Source organism: Vigna umbellata, chromosome 6, assembly GCF_029865625.1.
Source record: "Vigna umbellata cultivar VRB3 chromosome 6, Vumbellata_1.0, whole genome shotgun sequence".
Lineage (NCBI taxonomy): Eukaryota > Viridiplantae > Streptophyta > Magnoliopsida > Fabales > Fabaceae > Vigna > Vigna umbellata.
In genome coordinates, this window is record NC_142170.1 from 6893450 (window position 1) to 6921421 (window position 27972).

At 33.7% G+C, this 27972-nt stretch overlaps 4 protein-coding genes and 1 non-coding gene across 6 annotated transcripts; 2 read left to right on the forward strand and 3 right to left on the reverse strand.

The window, feature by feature from the left end:
* Nucleotides 1-377: 377 nt before the first annotated feature.
* Nucleotides 378-4257, reverse strand: FH5 (formin homology5). Its single transcript, XM_088093187.1, has 5 exons — nucleotides 2980-4257; nucleotides 2128-2884; nucleotides 1840-2039; nucleotides 1448-1683; nucleotides 378-1365 (listed from the first exon to the last, which is right to left on the reverse strand). The coding sequence occupies exons 1-5, from the start codon at nucleotides 3458-3460 to the stop codon at nucleotides 493-495; spliced, it is 2547 nt and encodes an 848-aa protein (XP_087949313.1). The 5' UTR covers nucleotides 3461-4257; the 3' UTR covers nucleotides 378-492.
* Nucleotides 4258-6950: 2693 nt separating this feature from the next.
* On the forward strand, nucleotides 6951-8691 carry LOC124841959 (HSP20-like chaperones superfamily protein). 2 transcript variants are annotated; one of them, XM_047318345.2, is made up of 2 exons: nucleotides 6951-7558; nucleotides 8164-8691. In XM_047318345.2, the coding sequence occupies exons 1-2, from the start codon at nucleotides 7249-7251 to the stop codon at nucleotides 8430-8432; spliced, it is 579 nt and encodes a 192-aa protein (XP_047174301.2). In that variant the 5' UTR covers nucleotides 6951-7248; the 3' UTR covers nucleotides 8433-8691. The 2 variants fall into 2 exon arrangements, 1 of the variants encoding a protein (XP_047174301.2); XR_015780507.1 differs by having other exon boundaries at nucleotides 7417-7558; nucleotides 8148-8307.
* A 2039-nt stretch (nucleotides 8692-10730) lies between these two features.
* Nucleotides 10731-10803, reverse strand: TRNAA-AGC (transfer RNA alanine (anticodon AGC)). Its single transcript has one exon. It is a non-coding gene; the product is annotated as a tRNA-Ala (tRNA).
* A 3208-nt stretch (nucleotides 10804-14011) lies between these two features.
* On the forward strand, nucleotides 14012-20346 carry LOC124841952 (kinesin-like protein KIN-14N). Its single transcript, XM_047318336.2, has 17 exons — nucleotides 14012-14387; nucleotides 14537-14786; nucleotides 15001-15145; nucleotides 15228-15337; nucleotides 15457-15576; nucleotides 15689-15871; nucleotides 17198-17407; nucleotides 17488-17562; nucleotides 17647-17793; nucleotides 17868-18006; nucleotides 18117-18226; nucleotides 18434-18595; nucleotides 18690-18913; nucleotides 19159-19240; nucleotides 19337-19441; nucleotides 19528-19632; nucleotides 19981-20346. The coding sequence occupies exons 2-17, from the start codon at nucleotides 14595-14597 to the stop codon at nucleotides 20158-20160; spliced, it is 2289 nt and encodes a 762-aa protein (XP_047174292.2). The 5' UTR covers nucleotides 14012-14387; nucleotides 14537-14594; the 3' UTR covers nucleotides 20161-20346.
* A 307-nt stretch (nucleotides 20347-20653) lies between these two features.
* On the reverse strand, nucleotides 20654-22045 carry PNSL3 (PsbQ-like 1). Its single transcript, XM_047318337.2, has 3 exons — nucleotides 21665-22045; nucleotides 21287-21576; nucleotides 20654-20993 (listed from the first exon to the last, which is right to left on the reverse strand). Exons 1-3 carry the CDS (start codon nucleotides 21999-22001, stop codon nucleotides 20877-20879), a joined length of 744 nt encoding a protein of 247 aa, XP_047174293.1. The 5' UTR covers nucleotides 22002-22045; the 3' UTR covers nucleotides 20654-20876.
* Nucleotides 22046-27972: the final 5927 nt, after the last annotated feature.

The window sequence follows — 27972 nt, forward strand, 5'->3', positions numbered from 1 at the left end:
ATGAGTTTCAAAGGCCACTACAGGCTCTCATTAACAAAGTGGTTACCCTTGGTAGTATAGATTTTCCTTCCCATGTTTTTGGTTGCGTAGCATTTATTCACATTCAAAAGAATCCAAACAAATTGGCACCTCGAGCTTTAAGATGTGTGTTTCTTGAGTATGCTATGCACCAAAAGAGGTAACGCTTTTAACATCTTCCGTCTAAACGAATGTTTATAAGCATGAATGTTGTTTTCCATGAACAATGTATATCTCTTTAGAATCGAATCATTTTATAGAAAGGACACTGAAATTCTAATCATGCATCTCTACAAAAAGAATGTTGATAAAAAGATGAATCTACATTTAAATGATTAACAAGACAATATCTTCCCTTCAAAATTAGACAAGTGTAAGCAAGTGGTGACTCTATTACAACATTAAAGCTATACAACAAGGACACGGGCAAAGAAAGGAGGAGTTTTACAAATAGCACTTCCAACTTAAACCTAATTAAGGACTGTCATCATCTGAACTAAAATCATCTGTCCTCCTATTTGCAATTACTGGAGAAATTCTTTGACGAATTAAATCATGAGCAGGAGGAAGATTATCAGAGGAAGAAGGTTTTCTAGAATGATTAGGTGTTTCTTGCTTAGCACTTTTTGGTGCTGGCTTCTTTGGTGGTGCAAGTTGTATCTCCTTGCACACCTTATCCAACATTACTAAGAAATCGCGTACTATGTTAAATAATCTCAACCCTTCATCCTTCCCTGTATCCCCATGAAAGTAATCACCAGTGCTCTTCACCAGACCCATGATTTTCTTCTCCTCTTCTAGCAAACTTTTGACATCAGCCTCAGCTTTCTCTACGAAGCTCTTCACTGTCTCACAAAACCCTTTATCACCCTTCGTATTGCTCAACTCTTTGTTTACAAAGTCTCTTGTTTTTATCAGACCATGCCCTACTCTTGAAGTTGTTCCTACCAACCCATCAGCATCTAAAGCTGCTGCTTTCTTCACGCTTTCAAGTTCAGTGCTTAAATATGAAACCACTTGAAGACCAAGTTCGCGATAGTGGTCATCTGATTCAATCGAGACGTCCTCAAGAAGGTCATCTGTTTTTACGCTGGAGAAACTGTGATTCTCTTTTGCCATGCGTGCTGCTCTTATGCCCTCAGTGCGTACTATCTCTTGAACAACGAAGTGCAAGAGTGTGGTCTTCCCATCTACTCCTTTCACATCAGATAGTTTCAACAGTGTATCAAGTTTGAATGCTTGTGCACCACCACGAAATGTCCCATCGTTCATACGATTCCCAGTTTTCAGAACAGCTTCAAGAAGTTTCAGGAATAATCGACTACTTCTCAGCTTTTTACAAGCAACCTAACATCATTTGAAAAGTTAAAGGAAAATCAGAAGGGGGTTTGGTTTTCGTAGAGGAAAAGGTGGAATCTGGAAATCATACCTCTAAAATTGCAAAGGAATCTCGTGTACTGGTGAGATCCTCTTGAAGAGTACCCATGTAAATTAATGCTTCCATTCGTTTAAAAGAACAAGGAATGTCAACTATGGCTTTAAGGAACCTATCTGCAGGGGTGAGTTGGGCTAGATTACCACTGAAAACTCTAAGCTTAAGTTCTTCGTCCTGCGTCGGTGCCATCTTCAACAATGTTTGAAGGAATTCTGTGGGAAGCTCATTTCCTGATCAACCAAACAATGATTTAAAGATATTATGCTAGTAAAACTGTCGAGAATAAACTATTTTTGTTTTTCATTTCTCTTTATTGTTGTCATCTTTGATGAATCTAACATCAATATCATCATTGTAGAAAAAAGTGCAAGTAACAAAAGAGTGACCTTCAAGAAGTGCATCACAAACTTCATCTGCGGTGACATTCAATGCTTTTAATAGAATAGACAAATTCTGTGCTTTCTTTGCGTTAACGATTTGTATAAGTTGGGGAGTTGGGGAAGCCTCTTTTTTTGGTTGGCCCTTTCCTTTTTCCGTACTCGCAGAATTAAAGCCAAAGAGTGTCTCGATCATTTCTTCATTAAACCTATAAAACATTCATCATTAAGAATATGAATAATAAAAAGGAAATTGAAGTTTAGGAGAAAGAGATGTTGGGGATGTATACTACTCACTGGAACGATCCTGCTTTGAGTTGATTCCATACCATTGCTTGATCGTTAGCTTGAACCTTATCCCAGAAGAAAGGCTTTAACTTAGTTTTAGGAACATACCCTTCACCTTCGTAATCGGCTTCCTCGACAACCTTTGGATTGGAAGGAGCTCTTGCATGACCTGCACCACCACCTGGCGGTGGAGGAGGTCTAGGACCAGCACCAGGAGGACCAGGCTTGGCTCTAAATGGAGGTGGTGGTGGAGCTCTAGGGCCTTTTCCAGGAGGAGGGGGTGGTGCTCTAGGGCCAGGGCCGTGGCCAGGAGGTGGAGGAGGTGGAGGACCAGCACCGGTAGGCTTTGGTGGTGCACGAGGAGGAGGAGGAGGAGGTGGTGCAGAATTAGAAGTAGAAGGAGGAGATGGAGGAGGTGGAGGAGGTGGAGGAGGTGGAGGAGGTGGAGAAGGAGCAAGATCTGGTCTTCCAGGTGGAGGTTTCAGAGGAAGAAGATCAGACCTTCCAGGAGGAGGAGGAAGAAGATCAGGCCTTCCAGGAGGAGGTTTCAAAGGAAGCAATCCATTATTTGACACTGCTCTCCCAGGAGGAGGTTTTAGTTCAAATGATGCTCTCACAGAACAACTACCAACTTCTCCCGATTCACTTTCATTCAACGACACAGAGTTTCTCTTCTCATCAACTGATCGAATACTCGACGACTGAATACCGATTTCTCCTTCTTTCATTGAGCTTTTGAATTGAATATTACTGTTCGAAGAAGAACCTGTAACATTCAACTACATATTGTCAAGATTATAGTGCAGGTAATATATATAAATATATATACATATCGCTTCAAGAATGAAACTTTTGTATTACCAACTGAGTAGTCATTCATGCTCATGCTTAGAAGGGGTCTCTCATCATTTTGGCTAACTTGTCCACTCCCACAACATCTATAACAACATAAAATGACAAATACCACAGCTACAACTGCTACCACTAGAGGTATTGCCATGCTAGTTCCGGATGCTTTTGTATCTTCTTTAACTTTAATGCTTATATGTAATTCGTGTTGCTTGTTCGCTGTTTCTGATAGTTGCTTTGGAAAAATTTGACCCAGATATCTTCTAGATGAAGGTGACGCCGGCATGTATGTTGAATGCCAGATCTTAGAGGCATCCTCTTCCTTCAGATGGTTTACCGTATCCTCAGTTAACAGTCCAGATGAAGGATCAAATAATTGTCTGATGAATTCTTCTTCAGTTTTTTTCTCTTCACTGCTCACTACGACCAAAATATGAAAAACCAAAATGCTGCAAAAGATAACCTTTATGATACCCATTTCAAAGTGCTTCATCTTCTTCGTATCACATCAAGCTCTAAACCAACAAGTATGCAGGTTTCCATTGTTTTCGCAATCAAAATTATTTTTCATCATACACCGTTAACCCGTTACGATGATCACTGCCTTGTCAACACAAATTCCAAACCAAATATGTTGTAACTTGCACAATTCTAGGATCATACATAATGAACCAAAGCAAATCCACCTCTTTCTATCTTCTCAAAAATTCCCGATTTCTTATCAAATTGGACCTTCAACAGCTTGTTATAATAATTATAATAACAAGAAATGCAAATTCAACATCCTGCAATGGATCTTGCACATGGCTGATTCATCAAATTCAACGCAATTACAAACGAAAAAGAAAATTTAAGAAATGATCGTTTGTATTCTTTGCGTGTGATAATCAAAGGAAAGCAAACAAAAAAAAACACGTGCTAGCAGATCAATGCAAATAGACCGTGTTCTTGTTATTGTTGATAATGAAACATGGGAGAATGTAACGACAACCTTTGTTGCTGTAATAAGGATGAGTTATAGTATGAAGTTGATGAATGAGATTTTGTGCTTTCTGGGTTACGATGCGATGATGAAAAATTTGTTGGCGCCAGAAACCCTAGCACAAAGGGCCGTCCTATCAATTTTTCTGGATTAGGACATTGGCGCCTACTGTCCAACACAAATTCTCCTTTTTATGTTTCTTTCTCTTTCTCTCTCTGTTTTTCTTCTTCATTTTTTTTTCCAATTTTTGTTCTTACCATTTTCTAATTTTGTGGAAATTACATCAAAATTTAAGAGCCATTGTAAAATCACGCATTTCTTATTGATTTTACAATAATCTATAGAATACATAAATTAAATAAATATTGATTAGCTATAGCTATAAACTTTATACCTTATTAACCTTATATTTTTAATTGGTGTATGTGCAATTCACAATGCATTAAGAAATACATTTCAAAATTAAAAGGTCAGACAAAAATGAAAAAACAAGAACTGGATTGATAGTATGAAGTGGTGGCATATCTTTAATATTTAACCACCTTATAGGGTGAAATGGTTATAATTGTTTTAAAATATTTTATTTTTATTTTTAATATATGATATCGTCATCGTATAATTGTAATGTTTAACTTCTAAATTATATGAATCATGTATTTATTTTGTATATAAGCTATAAAAATTCTTATACATGTATTCTTTTAAATTATATTAATTTTTACTCATCATATAATTGATTAATTATGTTTTGGGTACTAGAAATATATTCGATTTTTTATTTGTTTAATTCCTATGAAATGTAAACATATTTTTGTATTAGACTGAAAAATGACCTCACTAACTAATTTTTGTGGAGGTAATAAAGGAAAATAAGAGTTATTTGAACAATAATTTTTTTGTGATTTCTTAAATAATATATTTAGGGGTTTGTTAGTTCCATACGGATTAATATGGGAACTGTCACAGTACCATAAATTATATATCTCAAGTAAGTGTAAATGTGTGTTTGATTTAGTGCAGATTAAATTAAAATTTTAATTAATGTAATTTTAAATAAATGATATTTAATTTCATTGCGAAAAATTGATTTTTAAGTTCAGGGTTACTTTTAAGTTAAAACAACCTTCAATAACATTTAAGCTGAATAAATTTTTATACTAAATATCACTAACAACTTATTTTTTAAATAACATTATTCAAATGTAAATGAATGTATGTTAAAACTAACTTCAATAAGAATGCAATTTATAAAAGAAAAACATTAATGACACAAAAAAATGCACATGAATAATAGTTAATATATATTTTAAAAAAGTAAAAATAATAGATAATAAGAGAAAAAAAATAAAAAAGTAAATAATAAATATAGATAAAACAAAAGTGTGTGTATATATATATAATTATTCTTTAGAAAGTGCATTTAGAAATATTTATGAAATACACACAAAAAAGAAGAAAAAGTGTTCCACAAGAGACAAATAAACCAAACCCTTTTATCCCTGGTATGATTTTTTAAAGAACAATCTTATTTGAACATATACATACATAATAAATGTCAAACATCTCCTTAAAAATGGTAATGCACCACTCTACCAAAACAATTCTCTTATCCTATGCTCTGATTGAACATGTTCTTGGTTTCCAAAATGCTGAATTTTTGAGGTAGCTGGTTGAAGTTGGTTTATCCTAACTCAAAAGGTAATATGATAACTGACAATGTTATCACCACCGCCCTAAGGACCCCACCGTCCAAAGTGCCTTCACTATCTGATGTGCTGCAAATTCTAACATCCATCAAGTAGATTCCAACACTGTCTTTGCCAAAAAAGCTACTCCATCAGATGCCCCATGAATGATTACCAATGCTCCACAAGTCAAAAGTTTTCAAAAATGCATCATATTTATATGCATGTATAACATTTTTGATATACACCCTCTTTTTATTAAATTATGTTTCACAGATATAGTTAGAAATTATCTTAAAATGTATATAAGAGTGGTTGGTTTAAGTACTTCAACAAAGAAAAATGGATGAAAGGGTATGTCACCAACTGTTTGTGGAATTTTCTCTGATACACTTTTTTTTTTTTTTTTGTAGAGATGCTCATATGGATTGAGGATGTGCATCGAGACAACACACATCCACTCCTAACAAGGCATGAAAAATCAAGATTCCTTCCACACAACTTTTCTGTGTGGATGAAGAATCTGAAGTTAATGCTATGAATTTGGTTGATAACACAATTGAGAGGTTGGAAAGGACTTATTTTCTTTTGAGAAGATTAAACAAGTGAATAGGATTAGTAGAAAGTTTCATAATGACACTTGCAACAGTTTAACTTTGTGATGATGAGCTAGAAAAATGGCAACTGCTTCTTTATCTGCTGTTGTTAAAACATGTCACCATGGCAAAGTCCTTTGTCTTGATTTTATCATATGCATGCACTCTGCAACAAGATAGCATCAATTCTTCATGCCTGGCACGTGACAAACAGGTAAATAAGCCAGTTGCAAAGTATCTAGGCAGAGAAAAAGAGCAAGAAAGTTTATGCTTGTCGGTGCTCAATCTTTGTATTCAGTAATCTTCAGTTGGAGTTTACACAGGACAGAAAATGTACATATACGTTCATGATTCATTGAATAGATCAAAGCATGCCCCACTCTAGCTCAGTGATTGGAAAACTCTTGCCAGAGTAATAATATGATTTGTACAGCTTAAGATAGAACATGAAAGTTGAATCCCTTGCATTCATGTAACAACCAGAAAGGTTGAAGATATTGCATGTTTGGGAACTACTTTTTCTTAAAAAGTTGAAAAAGATAATGATTATTTCTTCGAAATAAGCTCAGAGAACCAGTAATGATGGGTAGTAAATAATTCAGTAGCCACTTAAAAGAATGACTGAGGTTGCATAAACATTATATATTATAATGAACTTAATTAAGCCAAAAATCATTCCTATAAGGGTTCACAGATTCTGCTAGAGCATCTATCAGTTGTCAGAGGACTTTGACTTGATTGGTATCCCTTTCCATTTTTCACATCTTGTGTTAGACAGCCAAAATGCATAGGGATACCACATATCCTTTAGCTATACGCAATATGCCTGACATGGTTTCTCTTTTGATGGAAGAAAAATTTAGAAAAGAAAATATTCCTTCCTTGCTTTACAGCCCCCAAATATGCCAAAGGAATTTGTTCTGTGTTTCATTAGATGGCTTCTCTTACACTATAAGAGAAAGGCAACAAAACTCTCTCTTCACCAGAGACTCACAATTATTCAGTTTTCCTAGCATAGATGACTAGTTCTAACAAGAGGCTTGAGGTTCAAACAGAAGATCAAACTCCACATAAATGGTGTGTTTCACTGGGAGAAGAGCCTTTCAAAAGATTCTTCAGCCAGACTAATCCAACAGTGCACAAGGTTTTTGGTGATGGATCACTTTTCAGTCCACTGTTGTTTGGCAAGTTCTTTGATCCTTCTGATGCCTTCCCTCTATGGGAGTTTGAGTCAGATGTATTGTTATCTCATTTAAGGAGCTCCAGCCAAAGCACTGTCGATTGGTGTCAGACAGCCGAAGGCTACATATTAAAAGCAGAAATACCGGGTAAGGCAAACAGCTTTTTAGTTACCCTTATATTGTAAACTGAATATATGTTAAACAAATTATGCTACAATGAAACTGCCCCATCATTTCATAGATCTGAAAGACAAAATAGGATCTCAGAACTGGAGGAACTATATAAAATTTGCAAGCACCTAAGGAGAGAGAGCCTTTACCTTGCATCAAGAATTTTCTTTTCTTGTACCAATGGGTAGTAACCTATGAATAAATAATATAGATTCTAACAGTGTAACACTGTCACCTAACTATATCTAATCACAAACTATCATGTATGAGTATGGTTTCGATTAGTTGATAGTGCAAACTGATGGATCTTTTAAAGTTGAGTTAAGGATGATGTCAATCTTTTATTATGAGATTAAACTCAGGTTTTGTTGGTGTTGAAACTTTCCAATGAATTTTCCTTCAAAAGATCCATCACAAACTTATATCAACTCATATCAATATGTTTATTAAAATCATACCAAATAACGAAATAAATGAACTTGAGCAGATTGGAGTTGATGGGGCCAAGTTTCCATAGATTCAATTAAGAAAAGTGCTTAACTAGACAAAATTTCTGTGACACCAGTGGTTTGTCAAAACAGGAACTGGAAAAAATAACATTCAAGTCGTTGTTGATAAGGGGAAGGTTGTGGAAATTAGTGGACCGTGGAAGCAGCAAAGAGACTCAAAGGCCCATGACTGGAGGTGTGGCCATTGGTGGGAACATGGATATGTGAGAAGGCTTGAGATGCCAGAGGATGCAGATTGGAAGAATATAGAAGCATACATACATAATGACATATACTTAGAAATACGTATTCCAAAGAGCAAACAGGGTCGTGATCTTCCTCAGGGAAAGGATGTGGCTTGAACATGCAGAATCAGTGTAAATTTAAGAAATAACAGGTGGAGACCAACCAGAGTTTCTCACAATCTAGTAGCAGCTCCTATGCAAATTAATACCAAACATTTAACAAAGTTATAAAACTCTCAAATCTCAAACTAATGTCAGCCAGCATGAGAAGGCCTTCTGATGATGTATAATACACATATATATATATATATATGCCAGGAGAAGGGAATAAAAAGAAATTGTGGTGTATAAAACACAATGATTTGTTTCTTGTTTAGTACTAGAGTTGTTTATTAATGATTATTTTGATTGACAGTGATCATTGAAAGACGAACAGAGGACTTTACTATTGCAGTAAAGTTGGGAGGAATATGAGGAATAGCCAATGCAATATCATGATCCCCATCAGCATAAATTCCTGTAGAGAGTTTCAAGTTTTCTGATAAAATACATAGAAAATAGCAGAAAATGTTCATTCTACATGAAAGAATACTGTTTCATTGCTTGGTCTTAAAATTCATGATTTTGTAAGAAATTGAGCTGTATAGAAACACAAACTGGTAAGAATCATCTAAAAACAAAGTTACAAATTCATAACTATAGTTTTCACGCGCTAATATCAAAATTGGTCACAAGTTGTGGCTGCTATCAGATGACTGGAAGATGTACTAAAAGCAGCAATTCTCATTCTTGAGTCCATGAACATATATATTAACCATCACAACTCCATTGTACATGCATATTTCAAAAGACATTCACGTTTGAGTAAATGGGTTGGTTGAAAAAATTTATTGTTGGTTGAACCAGAGCCTCATGACATTTAAAGGCATTATAATCCGACAGCTGTTTCACTGGGAAAATTCAACAAGATTTGGCACCACAAGTTACGTATGTTTTCTACTCCTAAAAATCTCTTGCATTGTCTTCAGGGGCACCCGGTTTTTTACTTATCCACTTGCAACTTAAAGGAAACATTATTTTGTTAGTATTAACTGACATGATATAATAGACAAGAAATGTTGTTGTACAATATTGTATGGATTTACCTTGAACAGTGTCATGCTCCATCTCATTTAACAGGGTTCAATAATTCATTATGGTGGTCAATTAAGCATTGAAAATTGTGCCCTCAAAGCATGTGGCAACAAAGAAAACAAGATACAAAAACACCATGACAAGCACTACTCCTCCAAATTTACCTCATTCACAAATTGCATGATAATGACGACTTTGACGAAGGATTGCATAAATCAACATGGAAATTGAAAGAATCATCAGACTTAATGAAAGCCAGATAACTTTGCGACAAAGTATACTATTCTCAACTTCAAAAAGTTATATGAAAAGCACATTCCATATCTGAAAATTTACTCATTAAAAATCTTGTTAAGGTTTGTAGGACGTATGATCTTATAGATTGTTTTATAGTTCAAGATATAGTCTGTTTTGACAAGTTCGTTTGTCTTTTAAACATCTAATGACATCATATCTTCACCTCTATATTAAATGATAAATTTCTTCGCCAGTCATAAGAGATTTTCTCTACTTGATTTCTTCACTAATTTAAGTGTGATATAAGAAAATTAGATATAACAGTTATTTCTATATAAATAGGACCTTTTTATTAACAATTTCGTAAGCGAGTAATATTGATTTTGTAACTAACGATAACATTGTGTGTTTTTTTCCTTAATTCTCCGTAGCTATTTTTTGCGGATTTCTTCTATTACTGTTGTTTTTGTTTTGCTGTACCCAGTCTAAGTAAATCTGTTTAAAGTATTTATATAAGAACATTGATGAACCACACATCAACGTAATTGTGGTGTGTAACGAAAAGGGGTAGTTACTTGGACAAATGTACCCTAAAAAGAGGAGATTAATTAAAACCTGACACTAATACAGCCCACAAAAACGTTAAAAAGGGAGTGAAATTGGATATCTTACATGGGCATTGGTCAAAGAAATAGAAGGGAAAAATATAGCAAATGAGGTCAAAACTTTATATGAGACGTGTTCCATGCTTCCGACCTTATGAGTGAAGAGACCCAAAATTAACCTGGTTGCGTATGATTTATGAAATATAACTGTCCCATGGGCAATTTTTTGCCCAACATGTAAATGCCATTAATTGGATACAGTTTCGTGTAAGCTTTAAACTTTCTAACACACAATTAACGGCTTTTGAAATCGCTCTGACAGAGACAACTCAACGGTTTCGTGTAAAATAATCAAAAGGTAGAATTCTCTTTGCAAAAGCAATGTTACTATTTTCTTCACCAAAATAAACCAAATATATTCAAAAAGTAAAACAAAAGATGGAGATGCGGGGTATCGATCCCCGTACCTCTCGCATGCTAAGCGAGCGCTCTACCATCTGAGCTACATCCCCATGTTATTAGTGCTTGAAATTATTATAATAACCTCTAAGACTAATTAGCCAATGATAATTTCAGGGTAAATGTCATCAATTTTGAATTTTGAAATGTTAAACCAGCTATGAAGACAAATTTGTAGTTTCTTTCTACATTTGTTTTTGTGGTTTTCAGTGCTTTTGAGTGATGAATGAACTCTTTTGTTTATGATTATGTTTGCAAACTTGTTTTTGTTTAATCTTTTAACACATTTCTCTCTCTCTAAATTTAGTTTATTATGAATAGTGAAAACGGTTGTTTGTATATTTCAAAATTACAAAATGTAATTGAAATCATTATTAAACATTGCAACCAATAATTTATAAAAAAAACTTTAATTTTTCTTTTCTATATATACAAAATATTGGAAAAAAAAAGTTAAATGGGGTAACTATAAGAATTTAATAACATGGATGAAATGATAAGATTTTGTCTTTTACTTTTAGAAAATGAAATGAATTTATGAACTGAGGCAACTAAAGTCATAAATGATTGAGCAAGACAATCATGACACTATAAGTCTCTTTGTTTTTGATGCTTTCATTACCCTTTTAAAATTTTCTTATCATGCTAAACTATAAACTAAGAGAAAACTTAAGATTAAGTTTAAAATTTAAAAAGTGAAATACTTTTGTCAGAAGTCTAATGTTTACTATTATTAAAAATAACATTAATTTAGAATATATAAATAAATGTAAATTTTACTTTATAAATAAAATTAATTTAAAATATATAAATAAATATAAATTTACTTTATAAATCAGTTTTGTAAAATTAAATTAGATTTAAAGTCTATTTTTTAATAATTTTACATATAATAAACTTTATTTTAATGTTTTAAAATAAATTAGAAAGAAATTTAGTTTACTAACATAGTGTATTCTTAATCCTCAATAGAGTACAATACCAAAAAAAACCTGGATTCAAACAAAATCAAACAGAACAAAACATTTAGACATGTTCTTCAGTTAGGTCAACCAAGGTTCAACTTTCATTCTAAATTACTAGCTAGATTTGAGTATAATCTTCAGTTCATGACACTTGGAGAAGCCACTGTGCAGATTACTGCAGGCCAACAAGTGCAACTAAAAATCTCTACACGAGTTGATTTAGGTTTTAATTTGTCTAGTAATTTGTCCCATTACTACCTTGGAATTGTTAAACTAACATTAACCCCAAAAGCTAAACTGAATAATCAAACTCAATGTACTCAATCATGTGAAAGTCAAAGGCCACACATAAAAAAAATGATGCCATGCCATTTATAAACCAACACATTTTAAGGTAAATATACACTTTGTTATATGTAGTAATTAATTTGTTTGTGACCAAAGCTTTGTATAATACACCCAAATGATAATTACAATGTCAATAATTATTGGAAGATGAACGAGTCCATGGAGCATTAAATATTCAATACTTACTAAACAATCATGCAGTTATTACTCATCACACCTAACTCATATTCCTTCCTGCTTCAAACAAAGACTTGCTAATCAGCTTTCAGAAATTAACCTTTCCACATACTTAAGAATCAAGCACGAAATTGCTTAACTAGCAAAGCAAAATTACACTTCTTTTTTTCATATTTAGCTAAAAGTATAAGATTTTAAATTGTGGTTGAAATAGTCTCTGTGAATTCATTACAACAAACACACACTAACACTGTGATTATTGGTAACACAGACCAATACTTGATAAGAATTTATGCAAAGCAAGAGCAAGAAATGGTGTGTGATTTATGTATTATTCCCTTGTAATTTTGCCGACAATGTGAAAGGGCAAGATCCGAACATCTAGAGTGAGATTGTGACACAAAGAATTTTGAGCTTTATTCTACTTAACATGGACAATGATGTCCACTACTATATTATTATTGTAGCAATGCAATGCAATGCAATGCAATGCAATGCAATCAACACGCTTAGGACAAAACTTTATTTTGGTGCATAGAGAGAGGAGGATAAGTCAATTCAAGAGGCATAGTTGAAGAAGAAGCCTCAAAGAAAAGAGGGGTCATAGGAAAAGGACAAGGAATGCAGCTCAGTACCAAGAACTGAATGGAAACACCAACAAACAACTACTTGTGTTGAATCATCTATTGTACCTTCTTCACTGTTTCCCTTTTTCATAACTTGCCACTTTCACAGATTTTCCTGCCTTATTAACCCCTTTTGGCAAATCAAACTCAAAATTCTTAACTCTCTTCTCACGCAACTCAAATATTTCTTTAGTGCTCTAAGAAGAAGTTTGCAAAAAATTATATTTAATTAATTAGGATTTGGATGAAGTTCTGTTGGATCCTGCTACAGCAGTGGAATGAACTAATAATGGTAATTAATCTATTCCTTATTTTTTATTGGTTTAAACACTGTTCAAATGGATTTTATTCATTTATTTTTGTCACTAGTCTATAGGCCTGTTGCTCCTGCAGTTTGGGAATAAAATTAATTCTGGGATCTCTCTGATTTTACATTTTACTGTCAAGAAAATGTTTCTTTCTCCAAATCATTTTACTGTGCTGAAAAAAAAAACACATACAAGAAATTATTTATGCTTTTCAAGTTTAGTTAAAATGCTGAGAAAAAAATTATAGGTACAGAAAAAAATTCACCCAGTGCCATTTTCTTAGATAATGAAATGAAAATAACAAGAGGGTTTATATGGTTTACCTATATGTTTTGTAAAAGACTGTATATGAATTTAAGGTAAATGGATGCGTTTCGTATTCTTGAAGGTAATTTAAGTGCTACCAAACCATCACTTTCATGCAAATATTACACATCCTTTTCAATTTGTTGAAGTCTTCATCAACAGGTATTTTATAATTTTCAGTCTAACCCTCATTATAACAATACAACAAAGGCAATACGTGTGGTTTGTATAAGATTCTTACAAGTTAACAGATAATATGCAGTTGTGTTAAATATTTGAAAGTAAATATTAAACTTAAAACGGTTGCGGTGGTATGGTAGAAAAAAATAAGTTACATAAAACTATTTAAAATCAGTGAAAGAGATAAACTTTAGTAAATATTTAAATTTAAATTTCTTGGGGTAGTTAATGAAGTGCATGGAAAAACGAATCTTACACGTGATGGGCAGGAGGTGATTTAAAAAGTTGAAAATGGGAGGCAGTAAAAATCTAAACTAAGTCCGGACTGACAAACAGTACCAAACACAACACAACACAGATCTACAATCTATTGGAAGTCCTCTTACCAACACAACAAGAACAATAATCCATTTACACTTTTTCACCTCTTTTCTTCTTTTTAAGGATCCACCCCCATTTCTCTATCTTCTCTCTCTTTATGCTCTTTTGTGTTTGTGTGTGTGTGTGGATTATCACCAATCTCTTCTTGCAAAAGCAACTTCCTTTCATCTGTTGTTAGCTTTCAACACAATCCATGACATGACCCCACAACGCTAGTTCTCTCTCTCTCTCTCTTTTCTTTTTACTGCAGTTTGTGGAGTGGTGAGCTTCAAAATGGAGACCATGAACTAGAACTGGTGTAAACCATTATTCACATTCACTCCTTCAACCTCTTCAAGGTTCAAAGGTACTTTCTTTCTCATGCCCATGATTTGTTTTCCCCTTTTGCACCTCTTTTTCAGTCACGGGTTTGTTTGTTTGTTTCCCTTAACACATCCTCAGTGCAAGTGAAATGTCACGGTTAAAAAAGTTATCTTTTTGTTGTGTTTTGCCCAGTTTATGGGTGATGAACTCCTCATAGACAAGGACCAGTGAGCTGGGGCAGAGAGAAGAGATGGTGGGAACACCTATTAACGGAAGAACAAGGCCAGCTTATGGTGTTGTAAATGGTGGCCATGATCTTGGCCCCAGTAGTGCTCCACCAAGCAATGCTGGTTCAGATTATGGCGTTATAGAGTTCACCAGGGAGGATGTGGAGGCCCTGCTGAATGAAAAGGCCAAAAGGAAAGACAGATTTAATTATAAGGTTAGTTGAAGTCTGTGGCTTGATGGTCATTGAGTTCGTGTGATATCTGTTTTATTTCTAGGTTGCTTGTTTTGGCTATTTATGTTTGAGATCCAAGGGGTGTCAAGGTTTTGGTCCTTAATTAGTGTATGCTTCTATATATAGTAGTGCTACTTGAATTATTTCTTGGTTAGTTATCATTATCTTATGTTAACATCAGGTTTTGTGCTCTTAGGAAAGATGTGAAAATATGATGGATTACATAAAAAGGCTGAAGGTTTGCATCAGGTGGTTCCAAGACCTTGAGATTAGCTACTCACTAGAACAAGAAAAATTGAAGAGTTCATTGGAATTAGCTCAGCAAAGATGCATGGAGATAGGTTGAGTTTGATTCTCCTTTCCTTGTTTGGAAAATCATTATCAAGTTTCTGAACTAATGCCGTTAGATTCATTTAATTTCAGAGTTGTTACTCAAAATCAAGGAAGATGAACTAAACTCAATTATTGTTGAAATGAGACGGAATTGCACTTCTTTACAGGAGAAATTAGTGAAGGAAGAATCAGAAAAAACAGTAAGTGAGATTTTCAAGTCAAGTCAGTGGAATTTCATGGGTGAATCTTTTGGAGCAAAATGCTACGTAAAGGTTAATATTTGATAATAATTCATACTTATTATCTTTGAAAACTCTAGGCAGCAGCAGAATCTCTTGTTAAGGAGAGAGAGGCCAGGCTTAACTTTGAGAGGTCACAGAATACACTTGAGGAAGATCTTGGAAGAGCACAACGGGATCTCCAAAGCGCAAATCAGAAGGTAAAATAATATCAGTCTCGATTCAATATTTTTTATGCTTCTTATCTGATGCTGTTAGCTGTGTCAGGAATTATTCTTATATCTAAATGTCTGTATTAATGAATTTCTACAGATATCATCACTTAATGACATGTATAAGCGGTTACAAGATTACATAACCAGCTTGCAGCAGTATAATGGAAAACTTCATTCAGAGCTTTCTACAGTTGAAACTGAACTTAAGCGCGTGGAGAAAGAAAAATCTGCTGTAGTGGAGAACCTTACTATGTTAAAGGGCCAGCTTACTTTGTCTATGGTGAGTCTGCTGCTCTGAAGTGTGAACTGTTTCAATTAAAAGTCTAGTAGTCATGTGTGAGAGAAATATAGTTGATACCTACAAGTCTGCAACTCTCTTAAAATGAGCACTGGAATGTGTAAAGGGCATTTTTTTGTTGGTAGAGATGGTTGGGAAGAATCCAATAACTAATTTATTCTTGATTTTTTGCTAATGGCCATGTTTAGATGAAAATGACAATTCTAGGATGCATTGAATGCCATAGATTTTTGAAAAACCTTGTTTTTAATGACTTAACTACATGTCTTCCTGGCCGTGCTTTTTCTTTCCTTTTTCATGTTGCTATTTCACGAGGGTTGATCTTATTTAACTTAATTTCTGGGTTTGCTAGAATGACTCTTGTAGAGTTCTTGAGCTCTTCACACAAGAATAAGGTGTATTTTTGGTTTGGTTTAGAATGGTTTGTAGTTTAACTAAACTCTCTAGGTAAACGTTTGCTGTTAAACAAATTTCTATGGTTCTTCTAATGATAATTAGCCTTCACTGGTAGATTTTCTGTGGGGGAATTTCTTCCTCCTAAAACATTAACACATTACTACGTTGCTAAAGTCTTTTCAAGTAAAAGAACGCAGAAAAAAAGGGGTTTACCTTTTCAACTGATTGCTCAGCTGAATGACCATATAGAGTGGCAGTTTGTGTAAAAGTCGAATTAATTTTGTCGTAAACTCAAATTTTCTTGTTGCCTGTTTTACAAACCTCTGGAATCAATTCCTCCACTGTGACATATTCCAATGTAAAAATCTATGGTGGTAATTAATTTGGACACACATACCAATTACCTTAAACGGTTAAGAGAGAATTTTATAAATGCCAATTTCATCTGAATGTAATCCAAGCTGGCCCTATATCCCTCCTTGAACCTGGCATAAATGCATTCAATCATCGCAGAAGTCCTTGCATACAAAACCGGATGCTGTGTGGTTTTTCATTTGTACATTGACACAAAGCAGGAACCATATGATCTTACGGATATCTGCTGAGGTGTGTGTGCACGTGTGTTTATCAGAGTGCTCTGAAAGATCTCATAATAGTCCTTAGTGTGAAGAACTAGAGATTGATAAATATTTGAAAGCTTTTTTCTCACTGGATTTAATTTATTGAAAAAGATGTGGAGTTTTAAGAGTTGATGTGATCTGCGTTTTATCTTTCTTCAGCATGTTCTTATTTATGTATTCTGACGTACGTAAATGTGGATATGTTATTACTATCCTTCCTTGGAATTCCAGAAGCCTGTTTTACTTATCATGCAACTAGTATCTTAAATAGTTTCATTGGTTGGTTTACTAGTCTTCTCAAGAAGAGGCCACAAAACAGAAGGATGCCTTGGCCAGTGAAGTTGGATCACTTCGTGTTGAGCTGCAACAAGTGAGGGATGAGCGGGACCGCCAACTATCTCAAGTGCAAACTTTGACTACTGAATTAGAGAAGTCGAAAGATTCTACGGAGAAGTCTTGCTCTGAACTGAACAACTTGACCATAAGAACAAATGAATTGGAGGTTGGTTTAATCTTGTTCTTTTTGGTAAATGTCACATCCTATTGTTGTTATTGTAGAAATGTGATGATTTTCCTGCACAGGCAAAATGTGCTTTGCAAGATGAGCGGATAAAGGTGCTGCAAGAGAAGCTCACCACTGCAGAGGAGAAACTACAGGTAATGAATGAGGCATAAAGTTAAAAGAAAATGAAGTCCCATTGGACTTGTGATATGATACATTGGATTTTTGTTCCTTATTAGGTTTCTGACATATCTGCAAATGAGACAAGAACAGAATTTGAAGGTCAACAAAAGCTTGTACATGAGTTGCAAAGGCGTTTGGAAGATGCAGAATATAAAGTTATAGTAGGGGAGAAACTGAGGAAAGAATTGCACAATACGATTTTGGTAATTCCCTGAGCCAAATTTCATTGGAAAAAAATAAAACAATATGCACATCATACTAATCTCTGATTTTACAGGAACTGAAAGGGAACATCCGTGTGTTCTGTAGAGTACGGCCTTTGTTACCTGATGAGGCTTGTAGCACAGAAGGAAAGGTTATATCTTATCCCACGTCGATGGAAGCTTCTGGACGGGGCATCGAATTGACACAAAGTGGTAAGTCTCATGATACTGAACTTGAAGTTGCTCTTTTATCTATTTGATGTATGTTTATTACATACTATAATTTAACAATGTTGTAACATATATTGCTATTTCTATTTTAGGCCAAAAACATTCTTTCACATTTGATAAAGTTTTTGCACCTGATGCGTTACAAGAAGAAGTTTTTATTGAAATTTCACAGCTTGTGCAGAGTGCTCTTGATGGTTATAAGGTAATCTCTTAAAGTTTGTCTCTTATTCCTTCTATGTTATTTCAAATCATATTATATGCATTGCATAACTGCTAACAATTGAGTAATTGCTAGTCAGATTAACTGCTAAAAAGGCATAACTGCCTTTTTTATTATTTTTGTTCTATAATCAGAAAGACTTTTGAGTTTTGATTGATAATGTGTTATAATGGACATTTTCTTTTCCAGGTTTGTATTTTTGCCTATGGTCAGACAGGATCAGGGAAAACTTATACAATGATGGGCAGGCCTGGACATCCAGAAGAGAAGGGCTTGATCCCTCGTTCACTAGAACAAATATTTCAAGCAAAACAGTCTCAGAAACCCCAAGGCTGGAAATATGAAATGCAGGTGATATAAAGTACAGTTTTTAGTTATTCATGTAATGGATCATGAATTTCAATGTTGACGTCTAAGAAGGTTTATGCTTCTTAAAATTTGACAGGTCTCTATGTTGGAAATATACAATGAAACCATTCGTGATTTGTTATCTACAAATAAGTCATCATCTGATGGAACACCAACACGTGTGGAAAATGGTACTCCTGGGAAGCAATACTCCATCAAACATGATGCCAATGGAAATACACATGTTTCTGATCTAACGGTAGTGGATGTTCAAAGTGTAAAAGAGGTTGCATTTCTTTTAAGTCAAGCTGCTAACAGCAGGTAATTACTTCATAATGTTCTTTTATTGGTTTCTAGTGCCCTTTTTCAATGTAGCTATTGTGGCCATGTTATATTGCATATCCCAGTTATTCATAGTATAGGATCAAGAGAAATGAGCTACTAATTTTGGAAAAAATAACATGACATAGTTCTAGTGCAACAAAATACTTTGATACATTTACTCCTAGAAGTTAAAATCCTTTGCCTTTGGATGTTGAATTTAACTGTATTGGTTTTTCTTTTAGATCTGTGGGCAAAACTCAGATGAATGAACAATCTTCTAGAAGTCATTTTGTATTCACTCTTCGAATCTATGGTGTGAATGAGGTATGGTTGTTTCTCCTCTGATAAAAGTTGAACCATTTCATAAACTCCGTAACATTCTAACATGTTTTCACATTGCAACCTATGTTGTATTTCTAGAGCACTGATCAACAAGTACAAGGCATTCTAAATCTCATTGATCTTGCTGGAAGTGAGCGTCTTTCGAGGAGTGGGTCAACCGGGGACCGATTGAAAGAAACTCAAGTAAGTAAACTCATGATGTTTTCTATTTCAAATAGCATCACTTATTTTCTTTCTATTAATCTAAACTTTCTTTGTATTGTAATTAGGCAATAAATAAAAGTCTGTCATCATTAAGTGATGTCATATTTTCCTTGGCCAAGAAAGAGGATCATATCCCATTCAGAAACTCAAAGCTAACATACCTACTTCAGGTGATTATTCTTTGTTCATACTTCAAAATAATCTGTAGTACATAGTTATATACTGTACATTAAATTCAACACAATCTCATGAGGGACTTCCATGGTATACATTGTGAGAATCCCTTTATTGTAATTTCTATGTAAGAAACTATTTCATAACTAAAATATATTTCAACTATAGGAAACCAAAGAAATCATGTCATGTAGCTGGGATATTAGACAGAAATCAGTTGATTGATAAACAAAAATTTCAATGCAGCAGTTTTGACAATTTTACTGCATTGAATGCTTCTTTGTTGTTGTCTTGTAATCATTTGAGGTGATCTGATTTGTTGTGTTGGATACAATGTTGAACAGCCTTGTCTTGGTGGAGACTCAAAAACATTGATGTTTGTCAACATCTCTCCTGACCAAGCTTCAGCAGGAGAGTCACTGTGCTCACTCCGGTTTGCATCAAGAGTTAATGCATGTGAAATTGGAACACCACGCCGTCACACCAATGGACGACCTATAGAATCTCGCTTGACCTATTTCTAATCTTTACATACATCAATGAATGAATGAATATATTGTTTAACCTATTTGTGTAATGGCTACTACAGCAAAAATAACTCCAATTCTAACATCAGTGATGTTACATTACATCACGTCTATAGATTGTAATGTATAGTGAACAAGTTATTAAGTATTCATTTAGCTAAAAAGAGATTTCTCATTGCGGTAGTTTTTTTTGCAATTCAGCTTGATTTTATATTCACCATTTCTTGTTACTCTTCTTTTTTAATCATGAAACATGTGTCAGTCTCAGACATTTTTGGAATAATTATTTTTGTCAAACGTGTTAGAATCAAAGTAATAATCATTGTTATCCTGAGAATGTTTCATACATCAGACATTAAATTCAATCTCCAAATTGTTATGACGTTCTCTACTGTGGAGCTAGTCACGTGCTTCTGTACTTTTCTGTTTTTAAAAGAATGGTTGGATTGATTTTCACTCAGAAGCATTTGGCTGTAAGGTAGCATTAGCATGTTTCTAAAGTGGAATACATACATCATATAATAGCCAGGGTGGTGATACATATCCATCAATAATTGAAATCACTATAATAGTAGTTGACACTATCATACATTTGCAATTCTTCTGACATAACATCCTCCTATGTTCTTGAAGAGCACCCCATCTCTTGGAATCAGTATTGTACATCAAACACGTATAATTGATTTTTGACAAGAGAAATAGTAACAGCTTGATTAAATTGTTTCGTACAATACATCCATCCGGTCCATGACATCTTTAAGCAAAACTTCAGTTTCCTGATAGCATGATTTTGTTTCGGGTAGACTTTTCTTTCTTGAAGCTTCTTCAAGCTGTCATTGAATCACAAATGCGCTTCAACAATTAGTCCAGCCACTATTATAGCATAGGAAAATGATACTTGAACAACTATTTTTGACAACATTTAGACACGCGCATACGTGTCAAAATCTGAGTGGTCCAGTTGGAAAAATTAAATGAAAATGGACCACTCAGATTTTGACACGTGTGCGCGTGTCTAAATGTTGTCAAAAATGGTTGTTCAAGTGTCATTTTCCTATAGCATAATACTAACTGACAAAACATGTAATTTTGAAGGGAGGAAAGAGAAAGAGAGAGTATTTACCCTTTCAAAATTATCAAACAACTTGTTAGCCATATCAGTAAGTTGCTGCTTTTCATCATCCACTGGAGTGGCAGAGATAAGCTTGTCAAAATCATAGTATATGATGGTAGACTTGAGTCTTAGGTACTTCCTCACATAGTTGAGTGTGTCTGCATGTACCAAATCTGCCATCGCTAGAAGATCAAAGGAATATCTCTTAATCCTTTGCACACTTCCTTTCAGTCCAATATCTGGCATGAACAGTCCCCTTTTAAGAAAAGAACGTGTCCCCGTTTTCTCATTTGCAATATCTAACCAAATAACAAACATTCACATCATTTTTAAGACAGTCACTGTAAAATGAACAAAATAAACCAAACTAGTTACAAGATAGCTTACTGTTTGCGACGGTTAATCGAGGAAGAGGGTGATCTTCAACCCAGAAACCATTATCTTTGGCTGATGAAATCTTGTCATGGAATGGCCATGTGAGGACTAGAGTGGTAAGCCCTATTGCTGCTGTTCTTCTTGTGGTCTGAACTGAACATTCTGATGGTTCCTCTTGTGTTTTGCTTCCAAGAAATCCAACCACTTGTCCTCTTTTTATGGTATCGTGTGCATTTGGAAGGCATTTCAGGGGAATTAAGGTTTTGGAGATTCCATGCAAGTTTGTGAAAGGAGGCATGATCCTTAAGGAGCTCAAATGAGTGAAGTGTGAAACAGAGAGATTCTTCATCAAACCTTGGAAAAACAAAATCTATGTTATATCACTCATATCCGTTGCCAACTGATATATATCCAATGTGTGCCAATAAAATGGTTATCCTCATGAAGGATTCTATAGTAATTTCCTTCTATCTCATGTACGTATGGGCTTTCTGGGCCTCCCGAGTTATTTTTTTCAAAGTTTTCTTTTGGTACCCCATAATTACTAACTGCACTCCATAATAATGAGTATGTTTTTTTTAACTACTAAATACTAACTGCTAACTGCACTCTGTAATAATAAGTATGTTAATATTTTTAGTATTAATATGAGATGTAGGAAGAAAAAAATATATTTTCTTTTTAGATCTATTTAAATTTAAATACATTTTTAATTGGCCTGAATTTATTATGACTTTATTATTCTTCTAATACAGATCTCATGAAAATGTAAAATAATTTATTTTTGTGTGTGCTAAACTACTAATAATTAAAAAAGATGCTGGGGAATTTTAGTTCGATTTTTCAATTTTTTACAGAAAACAATAAAAAATTATGACATTCTTTTGATTTAATATTATTATTTTAACAAAGTCTTCACATGTGTCCATTCATTTTTGGCAAAGTTTGGATTAAAAACTAATATTCTTCCTTCTAATTGTTTCATTCTTAGCTTATTTGGATTTTGGACTTAAACATTATTTTTCGAGGAAAAAATAAAGCTTAGTAAATTAAATTGACTCTATTTCCAAACTATTTTTTTAACCTTTTATCTTAAAATTTCATTATTTGAATTTATAATTAAATAAATTAATTTATTTGTGAATAAAATGTTCTTAGTCCCTATTTTTTTAATTCATACAAAACTTTATTATAAGCTTGTAGTCAGAAATTAAATTAGCACGCACAATATCAACCTTATGTTAAAATGAATAAAAGTAAGAGTTAAATAAATATATTAACTAAAATTCCAGTGTTTAAATTTTAAATATGAAAAAATGAACTTAAAAATTAATAATATAAATAATTGATAACTATTTTGTATTTATTACACGAAGGAAAAAAAGGTTAAATCGTAATCTTAAGCTTTATAAATCTTTTATTTGTTCTTATATATAGTATTCTATTTACAATTTTATTTTGCATAACTGAGAAAATTTATTATGTTGCTCTAATATTTATTCTGTACGCATTTTATATTATTGATTTCTTTAATTGAACTTTACTCGTTTAAGATATTATAAAAATATTTAATTAATTAAAATATAAAATTGATGCAAATATTTAAAAGTTCTATGTGACATCCTAAAATATACGGTAGGCATATATAATAAGGACGTCATTCGGTCATAATATTGGAAAGCAGTTAGAGGCATCAGGTAAACTATAAGAGTTACAGTTATCCAAAAATAAGATCAGAGTTGGTCCCTTAAACACAGAGGACCACTGGAAATTTTCTCCATAACAGTCTATTAATCAAAACTCTAAGCATATTAAACTGCAGCCTCGCCGTCTTCCAACACTTGCTCCACGGATACCTCCTCTTCATCTGCTCACATCCAAGTGGATGATCATTGCAAAAGAAAACACATACAACAAGTGCACAAACAAGCAAGGGTGAGCTAGTTTTTCAAACAATGCATATTATATTAATTAACCAATCCATCTAATACATACTTTAAGCAAAGGAAGTTAAATCATATCAAGAAACATGTCATGAACTAGACCTGACTCGTTCGGACTTAGAATGATTACCGAGCTATGGCAGGTCATGCACTCGTGGTGGCTTATGAAACTTGGGTTCCCCACCCTACCACACTCACGAGGTTAGCCTGTTCCGGGCCTTGAGGCATACTGGAAGCCCCCAAGACTAAGACCTCCTGCTACTCCTCACCACATGGATTAATCCCTCTACTTGAGTATGATTAGCCATTGGAGCGTCAGGATAACCCCCAATACTGAGCTTCCCTGTAGATCATTCTAAACACTACTGCACCACCATGAATCTTCTCCTTGAAGACCATGGAATTACGTCGACTACTATACCATTAATCACATATCCTTTTTCTTTAACAACACATCACATGATGATTATTCTCATGCTTTCACACACTTTCCACATCAATCACCTCATATTATGCATTCCAAACCATTGATCCAAGCAAAGATATTAAAATGAGAACTTGACCCAACGAGAGTCGCACAGCGCATCCCATTCGCAAGGCGAACTAGGATTGTCTCGCATAGCGAATTAAGTCGCATAATGTATCAGACCTCAAACCTCTCGCATAGCGTACTCAGGTCGCTATGCGAGAACTCAGACAGAGACCAACCTCCCCAAAGCGCTCGCCATGCGCCCCACTCGCCCTTCGAATTAAATGGGCAGTGATCCCAGACCACCACCAGTCGCATAGCGATAGGATTCGCCATGGCGAGTCCAAGACAGTGAGCATCACCCTCTGGAAATTCGCACAGCGCACCAACTCGCACAGCGAATTTCCAAGACAGTGAGCTCCCCTCTCAGGACCTCGCTATGCGAGATAACTCGCATAGCGACTCTGCATAATTGGCAGAATACAAATTCTGCATAATTACTCACTTACACTACTCTTTACCAATTCTAGAACTCTTGGCTAACTTCTAAGACCTCAAATCCGATTATTAAGTGTAATTATCCTTGTCTAGATGATTCAATTCCTCCCCAGTACTAATCTACGTTGATTAAATTCAGTTTTACCTTTGAAAACATCAATTCCTGTAACTTGTGGACAAAATCTCATTTCAACCATTTTCTCAAGACTTACTCAGTTCTCTGACCCCTCACCAGTTCCATTGACTCCTCTAATTATCCCAACTGCCCAATTGGTCACCGGAGAAGAATCAGATGTCTGAACGCATCAGTCTCACCTTCGACGCCAACACATATGACTAGTCACAACTGACTGGACCAGGCCAGGGCTGCTCTATGATCAGGGATGTGCCAACTCAGGTTTTTAAGATCCTTCTATCCTACCAACACAGTGCTCTCAACAAGTCCTATGTGATTTATCTAATTCATTCAAACTATCCTAGGGTGTTTGAGACTCCAATTTCCCCATTTCCCTATCTAATTTCCATTCATAGTAAGATAGACCAGTACCTGTACCCCCTCACTATCCATTTAACTATTTTATACAGTTCTTACTCCACTCCAGAAATCCAGCATAGCCAACACACAGTCATCCCAGTCAAACAAGGTTCAATACACCATAGATACACACTTTCATACATTCAAGAAATTTCAATCAACATGCTCATCATCAAAATACACTTAACAATACGATAACAATAAAACTAATTTATCAACATATACATCATACTTTCAACAACACAGAGAAGAAAATTAGCTAGCTCCCCTTACCTGGAAGTCAAACAGTACAGCTCAATAAAATGCCCTAACAGTATCTTCCACACAGAGCGGAACTTGACAGAACCTACAGATCACCAAATTGGTGATACAACATAGCTCTTAGAGCTCGAATAAACAGAGAATCAAAATGAGCTCCATGCAACCAGTAAAGTTACATGCCCTAATATCCAGAAAGTTGAGAATTTGACTTACCCGTCCAAATGAAAATCTAATCGGATAGGATGGAAGCTCTCAACTCCGTGAGCGAAAGGACACCACCTATTTGAAATTTAAACGGTGAAAAGTGGTGGAAAAGTAGAGAGAAGTCAGAGCAAGGAGAAGAGAAGTGGAACTGAGTTTTAGAGAGAGAAAGGGAAACTGGAAATAGGTTCAGAGTTGAGAAAAAGAGGAAACCCCTCCTAAGGTCATGGTGCCTTTAGCCCTTTGGGCCTGGCTGCCTCAAAAAATAGGACCTCCTAGCCCATAATTTTCAGGACCTTACATTCTACATCATTTAGAAATAATTGATAATATGAAATGTTTTGAATTAGGTAAATGTTGAGTATGCGCCATTATAAACCTGAAAGAGACCTGAAACATGAAACATTAGATAATATTTTTCATGTGATAAGATGTTAATATTTAAGGTGGAAATAACACTAGAATTAAAATAGTTTTACAATATTAAAATTACAGAAAAAATAGAAAATCCAAAATCGTATATAAAAAATAAAATAAGGGTTAAGATTATAATTTAGGTTAAAAAAACTTTTTCTTGCAGCTTCATTCAAACAAAGCATGTACACAAATAAGGTTTTACTTACTAAGATTATAACATTCTATATTAAATATATAATAAACTTATAAAAGGGCTTGTAGACTCTTCATAATACCCGATACAACCTAAATATACATTAAAACAATATATAAAATACAAATATTTTTTTATATAAAAATATAAAAATAAAATAAAAACTATATTCGTTTACTGACATTTTTCTTACACGTGTATTTATATCTCTTCGTATAAATAATACAATTTTTGCAGTTCACAAAAATGAAATAAACACATAAAAGAGTAAACAATTTGAATAGTTATTTACGTAAGAAAAAATATATAAAAGAAACATTGTAATTAAATAACAAAAAATGGTTTAATTAAAATCAACACACCTACTCTAAAAAGAATAAAATTTATATGTTTATCAAGCAAAACATCGACTTACGTCTTTCAGAAGATTCTTATTCTATAAATCGTACCAAAAATTAACATGTGATATAATCCAAAACATAGATTTACAAAAACAAGAAAGAAAAATTTTGAGCAAAATTTTGGATAAAACTAGCATTATAGTTGCAATATTATTTTCGTTTGATAAAAAAAATAAGAAGAAAACATTTCTCTTAAGTAAAAATAAGATTGAGAACAATGTTAACTTTGAGCTATATTTTCGTTTAAGCAAGGAATCTTTTTGCTTGAGAAATAGAAAAAGAAAAAGTAAGATTTGAGTTTCTATTTTATTTTTCTCAAACGAAAATTCTTTGTTATGAAAATATCAGAAACATTAATCTCAACAACAGAGTCAAACCAATTTTCAAAGATAATTCCAAAAGTATTTGAATAATACAACTTGTAAATAATTCAATTGATTAATCCAAATAATAATTTGCTCTAACATCATCTTTTACATAATCAATTCAATCTTAGTTTCTTAACTCAAAGTTTGCATGTTCCAATTTGCTCATATCAATTTCATAAACTATAATAAGAAAAGACAGAAATTTACCCTACTTACCTAAACTATATTCAAAACTCAAATTAAGAAAACTCACTAATTAATATGCATAATTTAGTTTTCATATCAACCTATCGACTAGACTATCCAATTCAAACAATTTAAAAATTTTCATCATCAAACAAAACTCAACTAACACTAAAGTTTAAACATTCACACAATTTTTCAACAAATCACAATTACTATATAGGAACCAAAATTTAATGATTAAGTTACTTTCGTATACACATCTATCTTAAGATTCTATAAAAAGGCATAATAGCTTCCCTAACCTATAATTTCTCATCCTAAAAAATGTTTTTGATCAGTAGGAAATTACTCAAAATTTAGAGACCTCCAACAAGGTCCATATATGACAAATTTTAATATATACTATTAAGAAGATCACTTTTATCAAATAACTTCACCAAAATTGATTACAAAATGGTAAGAAGATTGGGAAAAGAATTTATAAGATAAATACAAATTTAAAATAATTATATAAAAACATTTCTTAACTCCTCAATTACCGTAATCAGATTCTAAAAAAGATAAAGCGTTGAAGAAAAAACATAGAAAAAGAAAGAAAAGAGATTGTAGAGAGAGAAGAAAAAAAAAAGACACGCCTTAGATAGAATATTTTAATAATCAAACTTTTCATTACAATATTCAAAAGGTATTGTCATACATTTATGTCATGGTAATCATGTTTAGTGCAGGTGTAAACACATTGTGGAATTAATAAACTTATGTATAATTCAATAATTGGCTCTAATAAAATAGGTTAAGTTACCTAATCACCTACAAATGCTTGATAAGGTTGATACCCAATAATTTTC

Excerpts from the sequence above, each read along its gene's own strand:
- FH5 (XM_088093187.1), bottom strand. The coding sequence starts at position 3,460 with ATGAAGCACTTTGAAATGGGTATCATAAAGGTTATCTTTTGCAGCATT. Across the intron at positions 2,040-2,127 it reads CTCAAAGCAGGATCGTTCCA|GTTTAATGAAGAAATGATCG; the intron begins GTGAGTAGTATA and ends AATGTTTTATAG. Across the intron at positions 1,366-1,447 it reads ATTCCTTTGCAATTTTAGAG|GTTGCTTGTAAAAAGCTGAG; the intron begins GTATGATTTCCA and ends AAATGATGTTAG.
- LOC124841959 (XM_047318345.2), top strand. The coding sequence starts at position 7,249 with ATGACTAGTTCTAACAAGAGGCTTGAGGTTCAAACAGAAGATCAAACT. Across the intron at positions 7,559-8,163 it reads ATTAAAAGCAGAAATACCGG|GAACTGGAAAAAATAACATT; the intron begins GTAAGGCAAACA and ends TTGTCAAAACAG.
- LOC124841952 (XM_047318336.2), top strand. The coding sequence starts at position 14,595 with ATGGTGGGAACACCTATTAACGGAAGAACAAGGCCAGCTTATGGTGTT. Across the intron at positions 15,338-15,456 it reads AGGAAGAATCAGAAAAAACA|GCAGCAGCAGAATCTCTTGT; the intron begins GTAAGTGAGATT and ends TGAAAACTCTAG. Across the intron at positions 18,007-18,116 it reads CATCGAATTGACACAAAGTG|GCCAAAAACATTCTTTCACA; the intron begins GTAAGTCTCATG and ends TTTCTATTTTAG.
- PNSL3 (XM_047318337.2), bottom strand. The coding sequence starts at position 22,001 with ATGAAGAATCTCTCTGTTTCACACTTCACTCATTTGAGCTCCTTAAGG. Across the intron at positions 21,577-21,664 it reads TCGATTAACCGTCGCAAACA|ATATTGCAAATGAGAAAACG; the intron begins GTAAGCTATCTT and ends TTATTTGGTTAG. Across the intron at positions 20,994-21,286 it reads TGTTTGATAATTTTGAAAGG|CTTGAAGAAGCTTCAAGAAA; the intron begins GTAAATACTCTC and ends ATTCAATGACAG.